The sequence below is a fragment of the Pomacea canaliculata genome, linkage group LG10 (genome assembly GCF_003073045.1).
Source record: "Pomacea canaliculata isolate SZHN2017 linkage group LG10, ASM307304v1, whole genome shotgun sequence".
Classification (NCBI taxonomy): domain Eukaryota; kingdom Metazoa; phylum Mollusca; class Gastropoda; order Architaenioglossa; family Ampullariidae; genus Pomacea; species Pomacea canaliculata.
The window spans coordinates 15,927,199-15,948,714 of record NC_037599.1 but is presented as its reverse complement, the minus strand read 5'-3'; the positions used below and the strand labels follow the sequence as shown (position 1 = coordinate 15,948,714).

At 43.5% G+C, this 21,516-nt stretch overlaps 1 protein-coding gene across 7 annotated transcripts in view; it reads right to left on the bottom strand.

Annotated features, from left to right (window-relative positions):
* The window catches only part of LOC112573563, a 115,566-nt gene that overhangs the window by 76,233 nt on the left and 17,817 nt on the right, over positions 1–21,516 (bottom strand). For 6 of the 7 annotated variants that reach the window (XM_025254045.1, XM_025254044.1, XM_025254049.1 and 3 more), the window contains exon 2: positions 7,767–7,895. In XM_025254045.1, coding sequence (XP_025109830.1) covers positions 7,767–7,895 — 129 coding nt within the window. Of the gene's footprint in view, positions 1–7,766; positions 7,896–21,516 lie in introns of those variants that run through there. The other variant, XM_025254050.1, reaches the window with a different exon arrangement.

Sequence of the window (21,516 nt, the reverse complement as noted above, 5' to 3'; positions counted from 1 at the left end):
TTTACATTACTAACACATTTGTCAATATACTGGACTTCGGGGTAATTGGAGGTTTGACTATTCGCCACTTTGTCCAGTAAAGAACAAGCTATACACAGGGCTACTCTTCTCTTAAGGAAGTTGTTGACCGGAGCAAACATTTGACCAAGTTTAGCAAAGTGTTTCCATAAAAGTTATAAGATAAAAACAGCTTTGCCAAACTGGGTCAAATGATCACCCATACTTATTCAATTAAGAAGGACTGAGAAGTGAGAAAAGGACCAGGATCGAATGATTTCACATTTCAGTCACGTGTGACGAAAGTAGGGATCTACTCAGCTCCGACACTCGCAACACAACTCTCCTCTAACCCTCTCCACCCTCTGGACAGGAAGTGACGACGACTCACGTGACGAAGAGCAACGTACAGCGAGTAGTGTGTCACACACAGTCCTCGCCGTTTTCAACAAACCCATCGTCATCGTCATCGTCATCGTCCCTCTTGCGAAACACTCCTGCGCGTCCCCCAGCAATTACCGCCCCTGCAGGAAGTGCAAACACTGGGCTGTGGAGATTACACGTCACGCTCGGCTAGTTCTTCCCTAGACAAGAGTTGCTATGGTTACAAGAAACAACACGCGCACGCACCTGCACATGCGCACACCTCCCCAAGGCGCAAAGCTCCAATAACATCCATTGTAGAGACGTACCCGCCACCCGGGGGCCAGTGAGATCCGTGATGAAGCTGTGACAGCAACAAATAGAGAAAGCTCTCGTCCTCACGTGAGAATAATTTCTGTTTGCTGACGGTTTCCAGCGGGAGTAATGGAGAAATTAAGTACACACAAACTTTCAATATCAATACTATACCAACCCACTTATCTACTGGCCAAGGTGGACGTTGCATATTTGAAAGTAATTAGTAATTACAGGCATGAAATAAAATGCTTACTTGTCATTAGATTGGGTACAGACACAGACATTACGAACAAATTAAGAAACAAATTTAAAAACGGATATAAAAGATACACATGTCCTGTAGCTAGATGGAAAAATAAAAATAAAAAAAGAAATCCAGTCAAAGAATAGAAAAAAAAACAGATGGGAGAAATTTTTGGCAGAGAGAGAGAAGAAGAAAGAAAGACTGTGTTTGTGTGTGTCAATGAATATATCTGTGTGTATCAGTGAACATATGTGTTTGTGTGTGTGTGTGTGTGTCAGTGGACATATGTGTTTGTATGTGTGTGTGTCAGTGGACATATGTGTTTGTAATTGTGTGTGCCAGTGGACATATGTGTTTGTATGTGTGTGTGTCAGTGGACATATGTGTTTGTATGTGTGTGTGTCAGTGGACATATGTGTTTGTATGTGTGTGTGTCAGTGGACATATGTGTTTGTATGTGTGTGTGTCAGTGGACATATGTGTTTGTATGTGTGTGTGTCAGTGGACATATGTGTTTGTATGTGTGTGTGTCAGTGGACATATGTGTTTGCGGGTTTTACCCTACAAAGAGACCAAGGCGACTGTATCAGACTTGCAAATGCTGCTGTGCTTTCTTCTTCCTCATCGATCTGAGCGGCCCGCACATCATTGTCTGTCACACCGGCCCGGCGGGCCTCCCAGCTTCTCCGATCCGTGCGTGGCCCAAAGGAATTTCCATGGTAAGGTTAGCTTGGGGCCTTAGTCAGCTCGTAGGGTAGGTTACGAGACTAGGAGCTTCGTAAGATGTGTGAGGAGAAATGCAGGATGGGACGAAGGATGTGTTAGAAGTACAGAATGGGGTAACGAAGAGAATTTAATTTCTCTTATTAAACACAGCATCCCATAAAACAGTCATGAACAGACACGAAAACAGACGAGATTCAAACTCTCCACGATTCATACTCTCTACGAGATTCTAAACAGTTTTATTTTGCCTTTACAATCCCTTTAAAAATATGAGCTTAGCAGGCTAATTGACTGTTCGGAACATTCTCTCTGATTCTGTATTACTGTTATTATTACATTCCCTGAGGCTGTTACTCTAGTCACCATGTCTACGTGGTGTACTCCCTGTTGTTATCCCTGACTTCCCTTTGATGACAGTGCGCCACTAAGTCAATAATGTTTTGAAGTAAGAATCAAAATAAACTTTTTTCTCTGTGGCAAACAAAAATAGAAGCTAGGAGGAATAAAAAGCTTTAGAGGATATACTCTACAAATGTAGATATTTTACTGTCTCACATTTAGTACGGAAAACAAAGATAAACTAGATAAGCCCTAGGGGAATGTAGAGCTATGTAAATTCAGCCTCAACAATGTCTAAAGAACAACATCGAAAACAAAAGTGTAAAAACATCTCCTCCCCGCTCAGTAACAATGAAGGCAGGATTTTATCTTAAATGTTGAACAGCGTAGTTATATGCTGTTATACACTTATATTAGACACGATGAACCACTCACATGTCTATGGTCAGCTATGGTACCTTGACATTTTAATATCAAACATTAGAACATACGGGTACAGGGACTAAGACTTGAGCACAACTTAACATGTTGACATGTTTACGGAGATCGTGAGCTAGAAGCAGCGACATATGTTTTCAGATACGTCCTGCAGTAGCCTGCCCCGGGTGTGTCAATCCGGGTGCCCAACCTCCGCCCGCTGGCCACACCCGGGTCGCTCATTTGAACCAGACACAACATAATTTCATTTTAAACTTCGTAATTCTGGGCAAACCGCCATGTTATGGCCCTTGAAATTTTATGCCATGTCCAGTGCGGCCCTCCAGCGAGAAAAGGTTGGGCACCCCGGGTGTAAATTGTTTCACTGTTCTTCCGCAATTAGAAGCTCGACAGAGCAGCCGTTGGGGCCTTTGGATAATCTCACAACTAGCGAAGATCAGCGAAATTAGAAGTAAAATCAATTAAGCAAAAATAACTTATAAAAAGAAAGAGATGGGGAAAAGACAGGGAGAGAATAGCATCATCATTGTCAGCAGTCTCCCTAAAGAGTCTTGTGGGAGGGTAGACTCTGTACCCCTTACACACGACACAGTAGTGACATGTTTAGTGATTGTCACAAGGCACAGTAGAGTATCCTACAGCAACCTTATAGGAGCAGTAAGCCATCGTTTCATTATAATTAACGCATATAACACTTATTACAGTTAGAATAGTGTTTTTAAGGGAAAGGAAAGAACAGAAAAACGACCTACAGACATCCTTCTATGTCTCGCTGGAGACGGCATCAAACCTCAGAACAAGTTCAATAGATAACCCCTACCCCAGCCCCTCTCTTCACCAGTCGCCCGTATGTCGCTGGATAATTTGCCCCCAGCCCCTGTCACCCCCTGTCACCCCCCTGTCCCCCCCGCAGGCCCCATCAAGACGCACGTCACATGGTATTCCCACACCATCTCCACTCACACTGTACCAAGCCTGCTGCTGAGGCTGGCCACGTGGCTAACCGAGTCTACAAACAAGTGAAAAATGACTGAAGAGGGACCCGGGGTCGATATTTCGGGTGGGGGACGGCCTTGCGTCTGTCGGCGGAGGGGGACGCGGTGGTTTGTAGCGGTTCAGGAGGGAAAATGACTTGTGTCCCGTTCCTGTGCAGCGTTGCAGACGATCGATGTGGACGGAGTGAGTGAGGAGGGTCCGCACAGCTCTCTCTCTCTCTTCTCCTCCGTCTTCAGCCGCGAATTTTCACACTTGCAGTGTTATCGCTAGCAAAAGGTCCGCATGTCGAAACTATCAGCAGACGACCTGAAAACGTCTTCGATAACAGCGACACTGGCATCGACTCTGACGCTGCAGGCCTCCCGACGCGCATGCGCAGTGGCCGGGTGAACAAGATGGCGCCAGGTTGTTTACAGACAGCACTGCGGCTGTTTACGTCGTCAAAATTGCTTCCGCTGCTTTGCGTGAAATTGCTGCTAGTGCCGCGCAGCATTACACAAAATGGCCGCACGACGGAGGCACGCAGGACATCGCTTGTTACAAGAAAAAATGGCGACCATTACAAAGTCATGAGGATGATGCGGGGGAAAATGTCATCCTTCCGCCAACTAGATTAAGATACACTTGTACCCTGGTAATCTACCCTTGTTCTGTTTTGTTTACGGCTTTTACCTCGCTGAATGCTCGCACAACATTCTCTCTGTCTCAGACCCAACCCCCACCTTCCACTCCCGCCCCCGACTTTCCCGTTCCCTCCGTCTTTGCTTTATTTTTGTGTGCCTCGAGATTTTAAATTCATTCTCCATTTTGGTTTAATATTACAGCTGGAGTCCCATCCCTTGACTTTTAAATGCTGTCGTTTGTGTATCTTTTGAAAATAGATGTGTTGAACATGGATGTCTTAAATGTTATTCTTATGCATCTGAACACAAAGCAGTTTACAGCTATGAACTATAGTAAAGCTACCACGGAGGTAGCTGTCTACTGTCTGTCCATGGTCATAGGCAATGATTAATGTGCGTTAGCCCCGAGGTGATGTCTAAACCCTACACTTAACCAAACCTTCTCATCATTCATTTATCCCTCCCCCTGTTTTTTTTTTTTTTTTTTTTTTTTTTTTTTTTTAAGACCAGACTGTATTCTGCCTTGAATAATGAGCAGAGAGATGTGACTGTGCCATTTATCTACTGGATGATGATAATATGTCGGCGAGCACACTCACCATCATCTCTGTAGTCCTTTCATTTATCCTCGTGAACAGTTTCCCGTAATGAAAAATAACTGTCAGACTGATAACGCAATAGCAAAAAGAAAAGCTTTTTACGATCTTAGTATATTCTTTGGATCTTTTTATTAAAATTGTTAAAAATCATGCAAATTCACATTCACACATTCTTTCTCTCTCTCTCATGCATACACACACACACACGCTCGCGTCCATTTTCTCTCACTCACAAACAATCTCACACTTTGTCTCTCTCTCTAAAATTTTTCTTCTTTCATCCTCTTCCTGCACCTGCTTCTCTCTCTTGCATATAGTTACACGTAGACAGAACAATCAACAGGAGAGCGGAAACATAATCTGTGTATTGGATTTCGCCTTCACCGAATCGGCGAATATCTTTATAATCATCCATCATACCTGTCAGTATCTTTTCCCAGCATCGATCGACTATCCGACATTTTTTCTTCTTCTTTCGGCACGACTACCACGATTTGCCCGGCATTTAAACAATCATACAAGGAATATATGTGTTCCTGTATCGATACAATCTATAGCCGGGGCGGCTCGGGACTGAAGCGCTTTGCATTTAGATACACCCCGTGATTGATTGTAGATACACCCCGTGATTGTATGTAGATACACCCCGTGATTGCATGTAGATACACCTCGTGATTGCATGTAGATACACCCCGTGATTGGATGTAGATACACCCCGTGATTGCATGTAGATACACCATGTGATTGTATGTAGATACACCTCGTGATTGCATGTAGATACACCTCGTGATTGCATGTAGATACACCCCGTTATTGCATGTAGATACACCCCGTGATTGTATGTAGATATACTCCGTGATTGGATGTAGATACACCCCGTGATTGCATGTAGATACACCCCATGATTGCATGTAGATACACCCCGTGATTGCATGTAGATACACCCTGTGATTGCATGTAGATACACCCCGTGATTGTATGTAGATACACCCTGTGATTGCATGTAGATACACCCCGTGATTGCATGTAGATACACCCCGTGATTGTATGTAGATACACCCTGTGATTGCATGTAGATACACCCCGTGATTGCATGTAGATACACCCTGTGATTGCATGTAGATACACCCCGTGATTGCATGTAGATACACCCTGTGATTGCATGTAGATACACCCCGTGATTGCATGTAGATACACCCCGTGGTCACGAGGGACAGGAAAGGTCAGCATGCTTGGTCCTTCCCTCTCTCCCCTCCTTCTGGACCCCCAGTGGGATGTGAGTAGTGTCTTCCACTGATGAGGACAAGCCTCCCGAGCCTAAATTCCTCTGTAAAAAGTTCAAGATCGCACAGAAAATCCAAGAAGTGCCAGTCCAAATGTGGAAAGTCAGAGAACGATGAAAGCCAGAGCGGGTTAGGTCAGAAACTATTGTCTCCTACAAAATGAATTTCACAAATTGATCAAGAATTTACTGCAAAATTTTCTAATAGACCAACAGTATTTTAACAATTTATTTCTTCTTTAATTGCGTCATTCCGTCCATCCACACATCCGGAAACATACAAGCACGCGCGCGCACACACTGTCGGACTTTTTCCACAATCGATATTAATCACTTTTCCGTTGGCGACTACAGCAGCTGATGCTAACGACACGAGCGATTGAGGATGCTGTTAGTCGACGAGTGCAAAGCATTGAATGGCGGCCAACAACTCGGCGAATGTCTCTGTCAAAGCTGCGAGGACAGAGGACGATGCAAAAAGAAAAAAAACCCTACAATAAATACATAATTGTGGGGAAGAGACGATTGTCGTGAAATTATGGAAATGTTGTGTTTGTGGCATGTACAATTCGATTGAAAGCTATAAACTGTTAAAATATTTTATTGGGGAAATGTTCCTTTCAAGATTGGAAAGTATCGAGTTTTTTTTCATTCTGACACTATATTGCTACTTTCCATATTTTTGTGCTGACTCTAATGATCTCGCGTCTGAGGGTGAGGAGTAGGAGACACAGAAACCAATGCATGAATGTATGAAAAAAGAAAGAATAAATAAACAAACATTCAACACAAAAAAAAAAAAAAAAGACAAAACGTTTGTAGAAACCATCAACTCAAACAAAGGAGTGGCGTACGTGCACGGTCACACGGAATGTTTTCACGAGTTTATTCATCCACACACTCACACTCTCCTCTACTCATATACATTCACACGGCCATCTTTGACAAGAAGGAAGATGTGAGGAAACGTGCCTGCATGCATTATTCATCGTGTGATGGTCCGTCTGCTCGCTGTCGGTTTGAAAGTAGAGTTACAGACCGTGGTGGATCGTAAATGGTAAATAGATAGATAAAATAGATACGAGTTCTAAACATATGTCTACAGAAAAAAACTACTGTGATTGTCACAGCTGCCTAACCTGTTAAAAACATAGGTAGACAAGTGATAAAAGAGGGGGGTTCTCAAAGGGTGCTTTAGCAGCTGTGCACAGAAAACTAATAATGCCAGGTAAGAAATGTCATAATCCCAAGTAAGAAAAGTCTTGATCCCTGGTAAGAGAGGTCATAATCCCTGGTGATAAATATCTGAGACTCACCAAAGACTTTACAACCGCTTTAAAAGAGAGAGAGAGACACTTGCCACTGTAGTCTTCATCCAGTGGAACGGCTAAATATAGATTGTGAGGTCACGTGCTTCTCACACACTGACTTCCCTTGAACTTAAAGGGTTTACAGAGAAGCTGACTTCCCCAGAAATATGTGCAAAGTATTCCTACATCAGTAGGTACACGTCATCAGGTAAGTGTGCAGTACATCGTTGACCACAAGTTTCTCAGATTCCAACCAAACACGCAGACGTCCTGTCTATACGATGTCAATGGGATGAGGAAACATGTGAATATCTACATGGGTAGAAACTTCTCCCCTTCTCCTGTTTGACAGAATCCTTGCTTGAAGTTGGATCCCTTTCCCCTCGTTTCGTATGTGTGTGTGAAATACAATTAACAATAAGATTTTATATAATTTAAACTGTTAGAATATCTATCGTCATAACTGTTTTGACTGTTTCAAACACCTGGACTACACCACAGCCATGTCTACATGTTTGATACAAGTCCTACCTTGAGTGTCTCATACAGACGGATGATGTTGGGGTGGCGCAGCTGGCCCAGGATGCGTGCTTCACGGTGAATGTGATCCTTCTGGTAATCATCCTTCAGCTTGCTGCGGTCGATGATCTTGATGGCCACCTGCAAGGAGCAGCACACAAGTATTACTTATTGTCCGAGGCCGACACTGCTACAGGATGCTCCCTTGCAACCACTCTTGCTAAACAAGTGTTCCCTCTTTCCCTTATTGCCCTGTAGGGGCCAGCGAGACCTATGGCGGTGCACCGCTTGCCTTTAAATATGATTGGGATGTACAAAAAGGATGGACTGATGTATGGAAGGGACGAAAAATATTTTCATGTCAAATGGGCTTATGTCATATCTTGCAAAGCATAAAAAAGGTATTCCAAGTTATTTTTCGTTTCATGTTGTTCGCTTCTTTCCTCCCTACCCGAGACTGAAAATGAAGAAAACGAGCGCTGTTAACCAACTCTCTCCTCTCTGACCTCGACCTGGATGACCTCTTGCTCCTGTTTGTTCCAGAAGTTCATATCGCAACCTTCTCGAAGATATTGCCTATGTTATGTTCATCTTTGAAGGTAAAAGTTTTTTTGTCTAAAAAGAGAAAAGTTGAAGAGAAAAAAAAATGTAGATGGGTGTGAGTGAACAGCACTGGCACAACATGGCGGCAGGTTGTGACGTCATTAACAGTCTCCAGGCAGCCGCACTTACAGCTCAGCCTTTCTTTGCCAGGCTTGGCGGTAACAATATCTGAATTTTATCGCGGTTTTATATTTAACTTCAGGGTGCTTTATACGGGGTACAAAGGGGGACGTCGCGCATGCGTGGACACCATTATGGAGGGAAAGCTTGTGACCGAGCAACAGTGCAATCGAGCTGCTGAAAAGAAAGACCCTGCAGGGATGCGAACAGGAGAAAAGAACATCTGTTGCAGCAATGAGTGGCCGGATCTTTGTGAAATAAAATCACCGAGACACACACACATACACACTAACAAAGCCAAGTAGAACTTGTTGCCTGAGTCTGTATGCGATACAGGGTGGGCCTCTGGTGGAAGCCTGGAACAGCGGGCTACTGTACAGTTATGTATGTATGATGTATATTATGTTAGATATACATAATATGATAATGTATATTATTTGTGATATAGAAATTTACGATATACGATATATAATTTCTAATGTAATTATGATATCATTATGATGTATAATCTTCTCTATGGAGTATCATAATATATATATATATAATTATAATCTATTATATGTATAAATGTTGTCTAACATGTGGCATAAATATCCAGAGCAAGCCTTTCCGCTAGAGTTGATCCTTGGTCGTCTCCGCCTTCTGTGAAGATTGATAAATGTTCTCTCAATCATTAGTGTCGAAAGAGAACAGAAAATCACTCTTAGCTTTGTTTTATTATCTTCCTTTCTGTCTTTGTGAGTCCATCAAACGGTTGTTTCATGCTCTCCGTTCCTGACATCTTATACTAACTTAACGAGGCAAACTATATTTGCCGAGAAAACTTTCTTTTCCGGCGACACCCACGTGTGTTTTCCAAACGTGTGCAGGTGAACTCGTCTGCCGACAATGACCCGGTGAGGATGAGATAGACAAGGGAGTGAGGGAGGAGGGCGGGATGTGGTGCCGTGGGAGGAAGAAAGGAAGTGCCAATCTGTCTTTGTAACTTCGCAGATCATACTCGGCGGTCTGTCGATGCTGCGCAAACATGGAGCACATGCAAAACAATGGCACATACATCCTGCTATCAATTAACCAATCGTCGCCCCAGCATCTGGATGCTGACGTCAGCACGAAAGTGAACGCAGCAGCAGCAGGAAAAAAAATCAAATGTAAATAAAAGATAAAATCAGTCGACGCTTAAATGCAGACGGCTGAGCCGACGTTTTGTTCGATAATTCAGCAGCGCGACGCGTAATTAGACAAATATTCATCGCAAGCTCGACACACAGCAGTTGCACCCAGTCACGTGAGGGGTGGCCCGCCCAGGGACATGCTGTTCTGGTGGCGAATCATGACGACGACGATGACGACGACGACGACGAGGACGATGACGACGATGATGATGATGATGATGACGACGACGACGACGATAACGATGATGATGACGATAACTACGACGACGACGACGATGATGAGAAAGTTCTGATTTCTAAAGGGTTTTCTGTTTAACCAAACCATGCTATCATAATGAGGTCATCGGATGATAAGATGACCTCTACCCCTGCACGTCTTTATCTTCGCCCCAGGGTGGATTCTGTCCATCCTGCAGGCCACTAGACACGCGTCTGCGCCATCAACCCAAACTCTGAGTAGTGTCTGACTGTGATGATGATAACAGCGATGCAGATTCGATACCATCCCTACGACCACCACTACCACCAACATCCACCTACTCCCACCCCGGCGACTGTCTGACACAGTCGAGCGTGGAGGCGCCGAGACATGTTCCCCTCCTTGTCCTAATCATGTCACATCCACATCTTGTCCCATTCGTGTCACATCCACATCCTCCCAAAGCCCCGAGTGTCCTGCTTGTTACCAACACCTTGAGTTCCGTGACCAGATTTTCCCAGCCTCCTCTCAACAGTCCACTCGCCACACTTTACATGCGCGTCACGTGATCTCAGTCTAAATAAACCAATAAGCTACAATAAACAAAGCTCAGCCTTTGGGGTCTGTCTAAAAAATTATTTTAAAATGACTAACAGCAATTTTCTTTACCGTCAAGCAATCATCATCATGAACTGTTTATCTGACGGAAAAATATGATTTATCTTACCAACAGATATAATTTTACAGAAATATATAATTTACCTTACCTATAGTTGTACTTTATTTGACTTGGGTAGATATAGTTTATCTTATCGATAAGTATAGTTTACTGTACCGATCCAGGTTATCTAAGTCCTATACATAACGTTTATTTGTCCTAAGAAAATATCAGGAGTAAGGTTTATATTCTGTGAGGTGTAGTTTTGAAGGATATTTTATTTCACATAGATGATGTTATCTGACGGCTTGATGGAGTTTATATGGAACAGATGCCAGAAAAACAAAAAAATCAGTGGTGGAGCTAGAGATTGACATCAAGCGTGACGAGGGATTACCAATCACTGCCGAGGCAGTGAACCAAAGACTGGGTGTGCCTTCTGCTGACCTCGCACGGGAGTCGGAGGGTTAAAGTAGAAGAATACACAGCGAAGACGGCGGGTCCGTAATTAACTGCACTTTCCTGAATGTCAGAGGTAACGATCGACGAGTAAGCCCTGCCCAGCAAACAAACTTGGCGGATATAGACGGCTCCAGATGATAATTAGTTATTCCACGCCACGTATCCACACCGGGAGGGAGGGACGGGAGGAAATGGCTGTAATACTGATTTCTACATGACAGGGGGAGCTGCCGTGCTGCTCACAGATGAGAAGTGAACAGTGTAAACAGTAAACCTGCAGCTTTGAAAGGACTGATTAAAAGGTGCAGAACCTGAAAGAAATGTTGTTGTGGTTGTGTACAAGGGCAGACAACCGTCACAGTCACTAGTCTCCTCAAAGTTTTACTATTCACACCCGAATCTTCCAGAAAGATTTTCTCTTTCTCGGTTCTTCAACCGCCACAGAACTTCACCTCATCTGTAGTCGATGAAGGAGGGAAGGGGGAAGTGTCAAGGTCGTTGGAGGGATGGGGAAGGGAGGGAGGGAGTGAGGAGGGTGTCGCAGACTTACCATCAGGCAAAGTGCTTGCAGTGAACGACCAATCGATGGGGCACCCGACGGGGGCAGACAAGTGGACTCAAGCGATTGTTCAGAGAGAGAACAAAATCGATCTTCGTGCACATTATTGCGCCGGGCCTCATAACACACAACTCGGAGGTAGGACAGGTAAAATAAGCCAGGTGCAAATATGATCAAAAGATGTTGCACCTGGGAGTACTAGGACATCTTTTGCGACATTCGTAACATGTAGCTCGCTCCCTCTAAATCATCGCCATCTTTCCACATGTTATCAGCCATCTACATCAATCAAAAGTCAGTTAAGTATTCAAGCATCCATGCACATAGATTTTTATCTGCGGTCCTTAGCAAAGGTGCGGCAGGCACATGAAAGAGAGAGATATAAACAGATAGGTAAGGGAAAGTGTGCTTGTGTTTGTGTGGAGGGGTAGGGGTTGGGGGTGATTAATGGGGTGTTAAGTGTATCTGCGTGAGTGCAAACTACTGTCTTACTACAGATCGGGAAACCATAAGAAATTTCCAGAAAGAATATGTACAAGGTGGTGGGAGCAGACAGCAGGGTGTGTGAGATATGGCAATAATCACATTATTGTTAGAATACCTTGTGTGTCACTAGCCTGTCCCCTCAAACCCCACGACTCAGTGCACCCCACGGGGACGTGTGTGACCTGTAACCTGTCCAGTCATCGACTGACCTGTAACCTCTCCAGTCATCGAATGACCTGTAACCTCTCCAGTCATCGAATGACCTGTAACCTCTCCAGTCATCGAATGACCTGTAACCTCTCCAGTCATCGAATGACCTGTAACCTCTCCAGTCATCGAATGACCTGTAACCTCTCCAGTCATCGAGTGACCTTTAACCTCTCCAGTCATCTAGTGACCTGCTCGGAAGAGGAGCATGACAGGCTGACCTCATCACCTGTGAGGTCCTGCTCTTACTCGTGAGTCTCGCGAGAATAGAAAACTAAACTGATGTTTTTGAGTTATGTATAATTGAATGTACAAAATCTGAATGAGTCGTATGCTAGACATGAAGAGTTCATTATTTGTGTTATTTAGTGTAATTAGTCTCTTTGTGTTCGGCCTGTGTTTACATATCAACATCCTACAGCTGGTGACAGATGAGCCACCTGCTCCTAGCACTCCATCGGCTCTTTAACTCGGCCTTTGCACCGTCAGTCCTCATTAAACTCAGAAATACAGATTCTCCCTATTGCTTTTAGTTATTATGAGTCAGTAAAATATTACAGTTCCTCACAGTTTAGTTAAATATATCTAAGGATAAAAATCCCAGTAGCTGCATAGTCACTAAAACCGAACCCTGACTTTTAATGTACATTAATTTGTCCTATGAAAGTCATGTTAGTGGGGAATAAACATTAATTTATATTATTCTAATCTTAAAAACAGCAAAACCAAAATAGCATCAGAAATTAGCAACATTGTTTCAATGGATGACTGGAAAAAAAATCTTTTTAAAATATGTTTATTATGCATGTGTTGGTTTGCCTTAGAAAGGAATGATGCTGATAGTAATTTTAATATTTATAATACATTTTAAATATTTATTTTGCATTACCACCTTTATGTAATAAGCTAAAGCTGTGCCTGAATTGATCGCATAAAAGTGTTGTGTCAGGTTCAATCATGCTGACACTTCAGTGAGCCATGTATTGTATACAGTTTTTAGTTCTTCTATAATTTTTTTAATCCATCTCCTTGTCCACTTCTGAATCTTTTTCTACCTCTGGTTCTGTGTTCACGCAATGAATGTGATCTAAGAACGAAATGGGCTTTTAAAGGATATGTAATGGGAAGTTTAGTGAATTGTACTTACTGAAATTGTAAAAATATCAGTAACATAATCATAAATGTTAGGACAAAACATACAAGTATACATTTTCTATAGATTATAATAGTAATGATAAAATGTAACTCCAGAGAAAAAACTAGTGTTTAAGCCTCATCAAATACAAAAATGGTCAAAATTAGTAGTAAAATTAAACATTGTTTACATGTGAAAACAATATCTAGAAAATGTCAAGTGAAAAGATCCTGTTTTAAGGATATTAATTTTTCAGTTTGTTTAGAAAATTGCCTTAACCTTGGGGAAAATTGCAAGCTGCACATAGAACCAATATATATGGAATGCTGCAACACCTGCTGGGTACCCCACCCCATCATCCTTTAGTCCCTGTAAATGACTCTAGTGCTCCATGGCATGTGTTTTAAATTCTACCTGCCATTATAATGTTTGTAACTGCTGTGATTGAACTAAACTTAAGAATTTTTTTTCTTAAACCCCCTTTCACATTTTCCACACCGCTCTTTTAACCCAGACATCCAACGGAACATATAAGTAATACATGTTATATTATTCGCCCAAAACCGCGGGAACAAGGAGATTTACAGACCGCCTTTCCATTAACTGAAATATTCATTAAGTGAGAATTAAATGTGTTCAACTGCTACTATTATATAATAGTGACCTCTAGTTAATGTGTACAGTGAACAATATTTTAACCACACTGCATAAAAAGGTCTTGAAGGCATTGAGTCTGTATCCTCTGAGTTATGGAGTTATCCACACAACAAATTGTTTGAATTTATTAGCCATTTACTGTCACGTGTCATGATTTCGTCTAGGTCTGCATCTCTCTCAGCGCGGGGGGGACACTCCTGTATTGGAGAGGTAGCTCACAGCAGACGACGGTTAACGTGTGTTTTCAGGCTATTTTTGTCCGGTTCGCGGGAAAAGGTCAAGGCCTTCGCCCGTTGTCTGTATCAGCAGCTGACGTCACAGTCTTACTACATCTTTAGAGAGCTGCTCGAGGGCTGGTTGCTGCTGGTGAGAGATTTTTTACCAAGGCGCTGAGTAGAGCGAAGAGTTTTTTGTTTTTTGTTTTTGAGAAGACGGCTGGAGTCTGTGCTGTGAGGCAAGGTGCCGGTTGTATGCTCTGCCACGACTGACCCAAGCTTGTGGACACTGAGAGGCTGGTTCTACTAGCGAGTTGATGCCAGCAGTGACCACCGGGACTTGTGGAAAGTGCGGAGGGTGTCGGAATGACAGCATTGGGCTGTGACATCCAGTGTCTACGGGAGTGTGCTTCCGTTTCTTTTCAAGGTGACCGTCGGTCGTTAGCATAAGCCGTGTGGGCTTTTTGTGTATGTCCGGGGTGCACGCCCTTGGTGTGTATGTACTGTGTACTTCCTGTGTATACGTGCTATGCGTGTGTGCCTTGTGTCCTGGCTCCACGCCCTTTTGTTCGACGAGCATTCGTCTGAGATATAATCAACCATTCTGCACTTCTTCATTTGTGACGTCTACGTCTACGGTTCTACACCTGCATTCAGAAAGGGAACTGTACTGTGAACAGCTCCTGAGACTGTGTACTAAGCGCCTCAAGCCCCTGTTCTGTGTTAAGAATTAAAGACTCAGGGGAAACTACGTTTAACTGACTGTACTGGGGGGTGGTACGCGGTGGTTTGTTTTTTTTTTTTTTTTTTTACTGCTGTGTTACAATTTGTGCGCGTTTGCTCTTTGTTTTTTTTTATTTTCTTTGCGGTGGTGTAGTACCGGGTTGTTGGTTTGTTTTGTTTGTTGTTTTTTTTTGTGTGAGTACTCGCATCGGTATTTTCTTTTTCTTGGTTGTTAGGTATTTGGGTGTTTGGGTATATATATATTTTTTTTTTATTAAACTTCGTATTTGTGTCGTTCTTCTCGTCTTTGTCTTGGTCTTTCGCTTGGGCACGAGTTCGAGAAGTAAGTCGCATCCTGCCTCCGGCTGAGTGACTGAGCGTGTGTGGCCTGCTGTGTGAGTGGCCTTGAGCGTGCTCCGTGGACGCTGGGGGGTGGTACGCGACATTTACTTTAAGTAGATCGTTCTGCAGAATATGGAGCCTTCATTTTTCAGGGAGAATGTCTTGTGAAAACAGCTTTTAAATATTCAAAATCACGTGGTCAGTGTGCGGCCGCTCAGTCTTCATTGTGTTTGTTTACCCATGTAAGGCAGGTCTCTCTCTCTCACTAACCCTTACGAGCCTCATTCAGGACTTGCACGTGCCAAGCACCATGGCCAACTCACCTTTTGTCAAAGTGTGGAAAGGTCAGGCTCTATTTCTGGACCTGATTACAAGTTTGAGCGTACACAACATTTCCAAAGAAATCGCTGGAAGCCGAAAGTCAATGGATTCCGAACAATAGGTTCCGGAACAGACTTTTACAAACATGTAATAAATAGTAACTGCTATTAAAACATGTTTTTAAAGGTAAATAAAGGCGAAATAAAAAAAAGTAAAATAAACAATTTTATGAGGTAGCGTTTGATCCGTGTTCCACTTTCTTTAAACAATTAATGAAATCATTTAATGAAAAAAAAACAACACAAAAAAACTTGTAAGTTGTAGAGAGGAGGTGAAAATAAAGAAGAAAAAAACTTAGATGGAAGAGAGTGAGAACAGAAAACAAACAAACGAATTTCCCCACCATCACCACCATCACCACCACCACACGAACAGACGAAGATAAAAGACATATTTATTTCGCACCAGTGAACATCTATGCAGACCACACATGGCTGGACCTCTAACCTCCTCTCCCATCATCAGAGTGATGTCCCGTTAGCACAAGTCGATGAGAAGTACTAGTCGCTGCGCAACGAAGCTTCACAATCACATCTCTCATTTACCTGCACCTGCATCGATTGTAGCATTGGCTGAGCCCCAGTCCCTCCCCCTCTCACTTTTTCACTGAGCGACGACCACAACTTCGTGCTGACGAGCTTTGGACACTCGGTACAGGTCTCGTGGGAAAGGTAGGAACACTACACAGCCTCCGTGTGGGGCGTGGAAAATAAAATGTGTGGAGGGAGGCACATATAAGTAGAGTATGAGGACTATGAATAGAGAGGTGACCATTTTTCAGAAAGATGAATTCCTGAGCAAATAAACAGACAGATCTAGAAACACAGACGGTAGAAGACAGGTACTGAGACCAAAATAAATAAATAAACTTGAGTGGTTCGTTTCCTTTTACAGTTAAGTACGCCAAACCTAGTCCAATCATTTACAACAAATTGCTCCAAGCCTAACCTAATAGATAACAAATTATCCTGGCCAAATAAGGCCATGTATACACAGTTGGGTTTTGTCCCCAAAACAAAGCAGGTGGGGAGACAACTCAAAGTAGACGGAGCCACACGCAGGACGCGATTTGCACGCTCGGCCGAGTGCAAAATTATCTTCTGATGACTCGGCTTAGTTGATGAGAGGATAAAATTCATTAAAATGTGAAACAAAGAACCTATTACAATCTAGAAAGTGCAACTTCTGACAGCGATCTTTCTCACCTGGTTGTAACCCCATGGGGTTACAATTCTGGACAGTGACGTAAGCAGCTTGGGCTAGTTGCCATGACAACTCTCTAGTGATGCGTGTTTGTAAGCTTTGGTGCTGGCAGAGTACACCGTGGACATCATCTCCCACCTCCAGTGCTTTGTGGAATCTTTGTGTTCTTGTGCATTTCCAAAAAGTGCAAAACATAAAAGGAGCAAAACAAAGAAGAAAAGAAAACAAACAAACATCCTCAAAATACAGCAACGTATTTTTACGACATGCTAGTTCTTTGACCTCAACTGAGGAGATAGGTGTCAATCTGCTCAGTCCTCAAGCTGGTTTAATTACTAGCGGCAGGATGGTTTCGTGGCTGATTCAGGTCTCTCCAGCAGTGATTAAAACTAATTAGCAATCAGTGATTGTTAGAAATGAAGACAGAAAGTGGAATCTGATTTTTTTTCCTCATGTTACTCTTCTTGATGCCAGTGAATTGCGTGCTGTACAAGAAATCACCGAGAAGTGAGCTGACTTCCAACGGATCACGATGATAAAGATGGCAAGATGAAAACAGTCTTGAAGAAACGGAAACCTTCATGAAAAGACTTCCTTTCTCTTTCTTTCTCTCTTTCTCTCTTCCTCCCCACTCTCTTTTCTCTGGGCTATTTGTTTCCACGTTTTTTCAACAATAAAATGTACATCAGTACAAAGTACATAATAAACATGTACATTTGATACGCAAATACAAACACTAATGCTCCATTTTACTACTACATGATAGATAATGAAATTATTCGTCTGTGACCAAAAGCAGTAAAGTGCTGCCTGCCTACCCAGTCTCTATACAGACCATAAAACTTGCACTTTCTCTCGTCCACCTATTATCAGCACCTGATGACCATAGAGATGCTACCTATCGAGCTACAGGAGCTGAGGACTGGCACTTTGTCTGAAGCAACTCACCAACAGACCAGAAGCAACTGCTCCAGACATCATTTCCGGACAGTAAGGTCCACTTCTTTCATGTACATTAGCAGACGTTACACAAGAGGGGAACACAGACAACATGGCCATAGCGCAGACAGTTGCACTGTCATCAAACCAAGGATCCCTTCTGCCACCGAGTAGGGGAAATAATTCACTTCCATCTACTCTGGAAAGTACTGACTAGGGGAATAATAATAATAAAAAACTAGACTAAAAGCAGTAAATGAATTTTAGAGGTCGTTTTGTAATCAGAATGAGGACTCACACTAAAGAACAAAGAGTCCAAGCTGGAACAACTCGTTTCCTGACAAGGACAAGGGAGGGAACTGGCAGTCAGCCTAGTGCGTGTGGACTAACCGGGTGCAATATTTACGCGCAAGACCATTTTCCCTAGAGCATTTCCAGCCTCTCTTTTCTCTGGGTGATAATAACAATGGTGCGAAATAGATGGCGCCACTCGCCGCTCCACGTAAAACTGCCGCTCCCTGATAGTCTCCCTCTAGCGCAAGGCAACAGAGTTACCTCCCCTAGGACGTGCGAATTGTGACACTGTCATAATGTCGTGCATCATCTCAAAGAAGCGCCTGCTGCTGCTGTCATTATCTGGCCCTGACTGTAATGTTTACTGGTCATCGGGAGAAGGGGCAGACAAGTATTGCATGCTAATTCCCTCCCCTGCTTGATGGCACGCCAAGCGCTAAGCCGCGACACTAGCTGCAACCTGCTGCAGACCTAATAGCCAGGAGGACCAAGCCAGCCGTAAAGCCCGGCGAAATTATCAAAAAATATGAGCAAATTCGTGTTCATGTGTTGATTGAAAGCCGAAGAGCAGCGCAGATGGCAGCGGCAAATAGAAGAAAGGGCAGATGAATATGTAGGAAGGCAAGCGAAAAATAAAAACAAAAATTATCGAGGCAGCAAGTTCAAGAGGGCAGGTAAGCGAACGCACGGATAAATGACTGACGGAGTAATACAAAAATAGCTAATTAATAAATTTGTTTATTTGTTTAGGGCTTTATCCCACTATTCACGGCGGGTTCAAAAAGTTTCATATTAGCATCCACAGGTGCAAACATCAAGCACACCTTACTATCAACTAAACCCCCTCCACACACACACACACGGACACACTGGGTGGAGGAAACGGGAAAAACCACCTACGGTCAGCCATGTAAGAAGAGTCACACCCACAAAGAAGAATATCATCGGAACTGAGATCCGAACCCACAACAACCGATTTTAACTGTCGTAGTGATAGGCGCTTGAACCACTGCGCCACCAACTGTCCCAAGTCAAAGGGTGAGGAGGAGGAGGAGGAGGTGGGAACGGACGGGGGAGAAAGGGGGAGCAATGGAGATGATGCATTTGCGCGCTATTATCTTTCGCCGTCAGATAATGACGTTAGATAATGACATTTCTAGAACGGTTATTAGGTGCCGCCTGGACTAGGGGATCACTGACCACTCCTCTCCTGCCACGCAACTTATCTCGCACCACGCACTCACCACCACCACCACCGCCGCGACTCCCCCGTCCGTTCTCGCAGCACTGTCAACCAAACGACCAAATGAATTGCAAATGGCGTCCAAATATCGCCGCCGTGGTGAGCAAATGACAAAGACCATCGGCGACCACATGCCAGCGACCGTTCACACACCACCAGCAACCGCTGCCACTGCACGAATTAAAAGCCAACATATGAATCGAGGGCGTTGAAAAAAATAGGCTGTAACAGGCTCGGAGTGTTTTAGCAGGCTGCCGATGGAGATGAGGAATGGATGCGCAGTTTGTTGAGCTCAGGGGAAGGAACTGGCAGGTCCGGGGCTGGCAATGGATGGTGAAGTACACAGAGACCGATCTCAACAGTCACGTGTTACCCACATGCAGCATCGTCTTCCGTCTTGGCTTCCCAAGAGCCTCTGTCCTTACTGTTTTCTTCTTCTTCTGGACTTTGCCCGCACATTTCAAGGGTTTGAAACTCTGAGCTTGCAATTGTTAAAAATAATAAAAATAAAACATAGTGTGGACTGACCAATAAAGTGTGAAAGAAACCCTCCATGTCACCTCAGGCTCAACTTAAAAGTAGCCTCAGATGATTTAGTGGGGAAAGGACAACGGAGGTACAAAATCGCGGAATATAATGGCTAAAAGAGACTTTTTGTATCAACACCTTCACACCCATTTAAATGAAATTGTCAGCTTTATTGCCTGGCTCCCATCCTGAAATGTTCTCATCGTCAGGTCTGACGCCTGTTGATGCGTTCCGCACCATCTTGCTCTCGGTCACGGGGGTCCCACGTGCAAGGAATGAAGGCTGAATATAAGGCCAGCTTGTGGGACTGTCCGCTCCCCAGCAGGGCTTCCAGAACGTTTTTGTTCAAAGGCTAAAAAGTCTGGCATCGTGCCAGCGGACTTTTATCTGATTTTTTTTTTCAATAGATAATGTGCGCACGATGCTTACATTGATCGGCGCTGCAGCCCGGCGCTAAGAACAGCAACACTCACCCCGTAACTAACAGCGCTGATTGGCTGGCAGCAAAAATTAACAACACTCTGATTGGCTGGGAGCGGAATTAACAGCGTTCTGATTGGCTGGGAGTGGGTAGCGGAGACTAGGTTCTTCAACCTTTGTTTGTCCATATGTTTGTGTGTCTGACTACCTGTACAAAATATCATGTATAAACAATGACCGCAAATAATCAGCTACACGCTATCAGAACCACACGTTTACACGCTGACAGATACAATAAGTATCAGCTGTAATTTGTAAACAACCTGCCCTGAGCAAGAAAGTGTAGCGCAATCTGCAATCTGTAAACAATCTGCTTTAAATAAACAACAGATGTAGCGGAGGTAGTGAGGAAAACCAAAGGCTGTCCCAAAACAGCTAGCAACATTTCTGATCAGATAAACATTACAGAACCGCTTGTAAACACATACAGAGCTGCTGGTAAACACACGTGTAAAGGTAATCCCGTGAAGTGTTATCTCGGGGTCAGCCCTGTGTCAGGGTGGGACCAGTCTCCTCTTCCTCGCTGTTTCACCTTCCCCAACTCTCCATGAGAGACAGATACTCCAGTTTACATGAGCGACAGATACTCCATGGGGGACATAATCCAGTTTACTGATGGTCAGCAGCTGGCATACGCAGCGTACGGGTTAACAGGTAAACACCATTTGTACGTACATACATGATTACTGATAAACATAAACAGGACCACCAATGAAACTGGTCTACTCAATACATCATCCCAGGGATTATCTCGCGTTCCGGTCTGGCCTGATTTTCAGCTCACTTAACCCGAGAGAAAGTAAAACTTACAGACATTCCCAGAACTTTATGATATACCATGTTATAGATTATGACACCACAAATATGTCAGAACATTTTATGTACATACTGCACGCCTGTGTCTGTATAAGTATGGGTGTGAGTAGGAATTTAAGTATGTGAGAAAGAAAGAGGGAGATAGGAGGAGAGGTGGGCAATGTTCACCGCTTCTTGTTACGCTAAACCTCGGTCAAACCTCCGATGATTATCGAACAGAAAAGCATCACGATAATACCTGCAATGTGTAATAATGGGTAGAACACTAAAAATAAAATGATAATTCATCATCATTAAAGCATAAGAAATTAAATTTGTGGTCAAGTATCTCTACAGC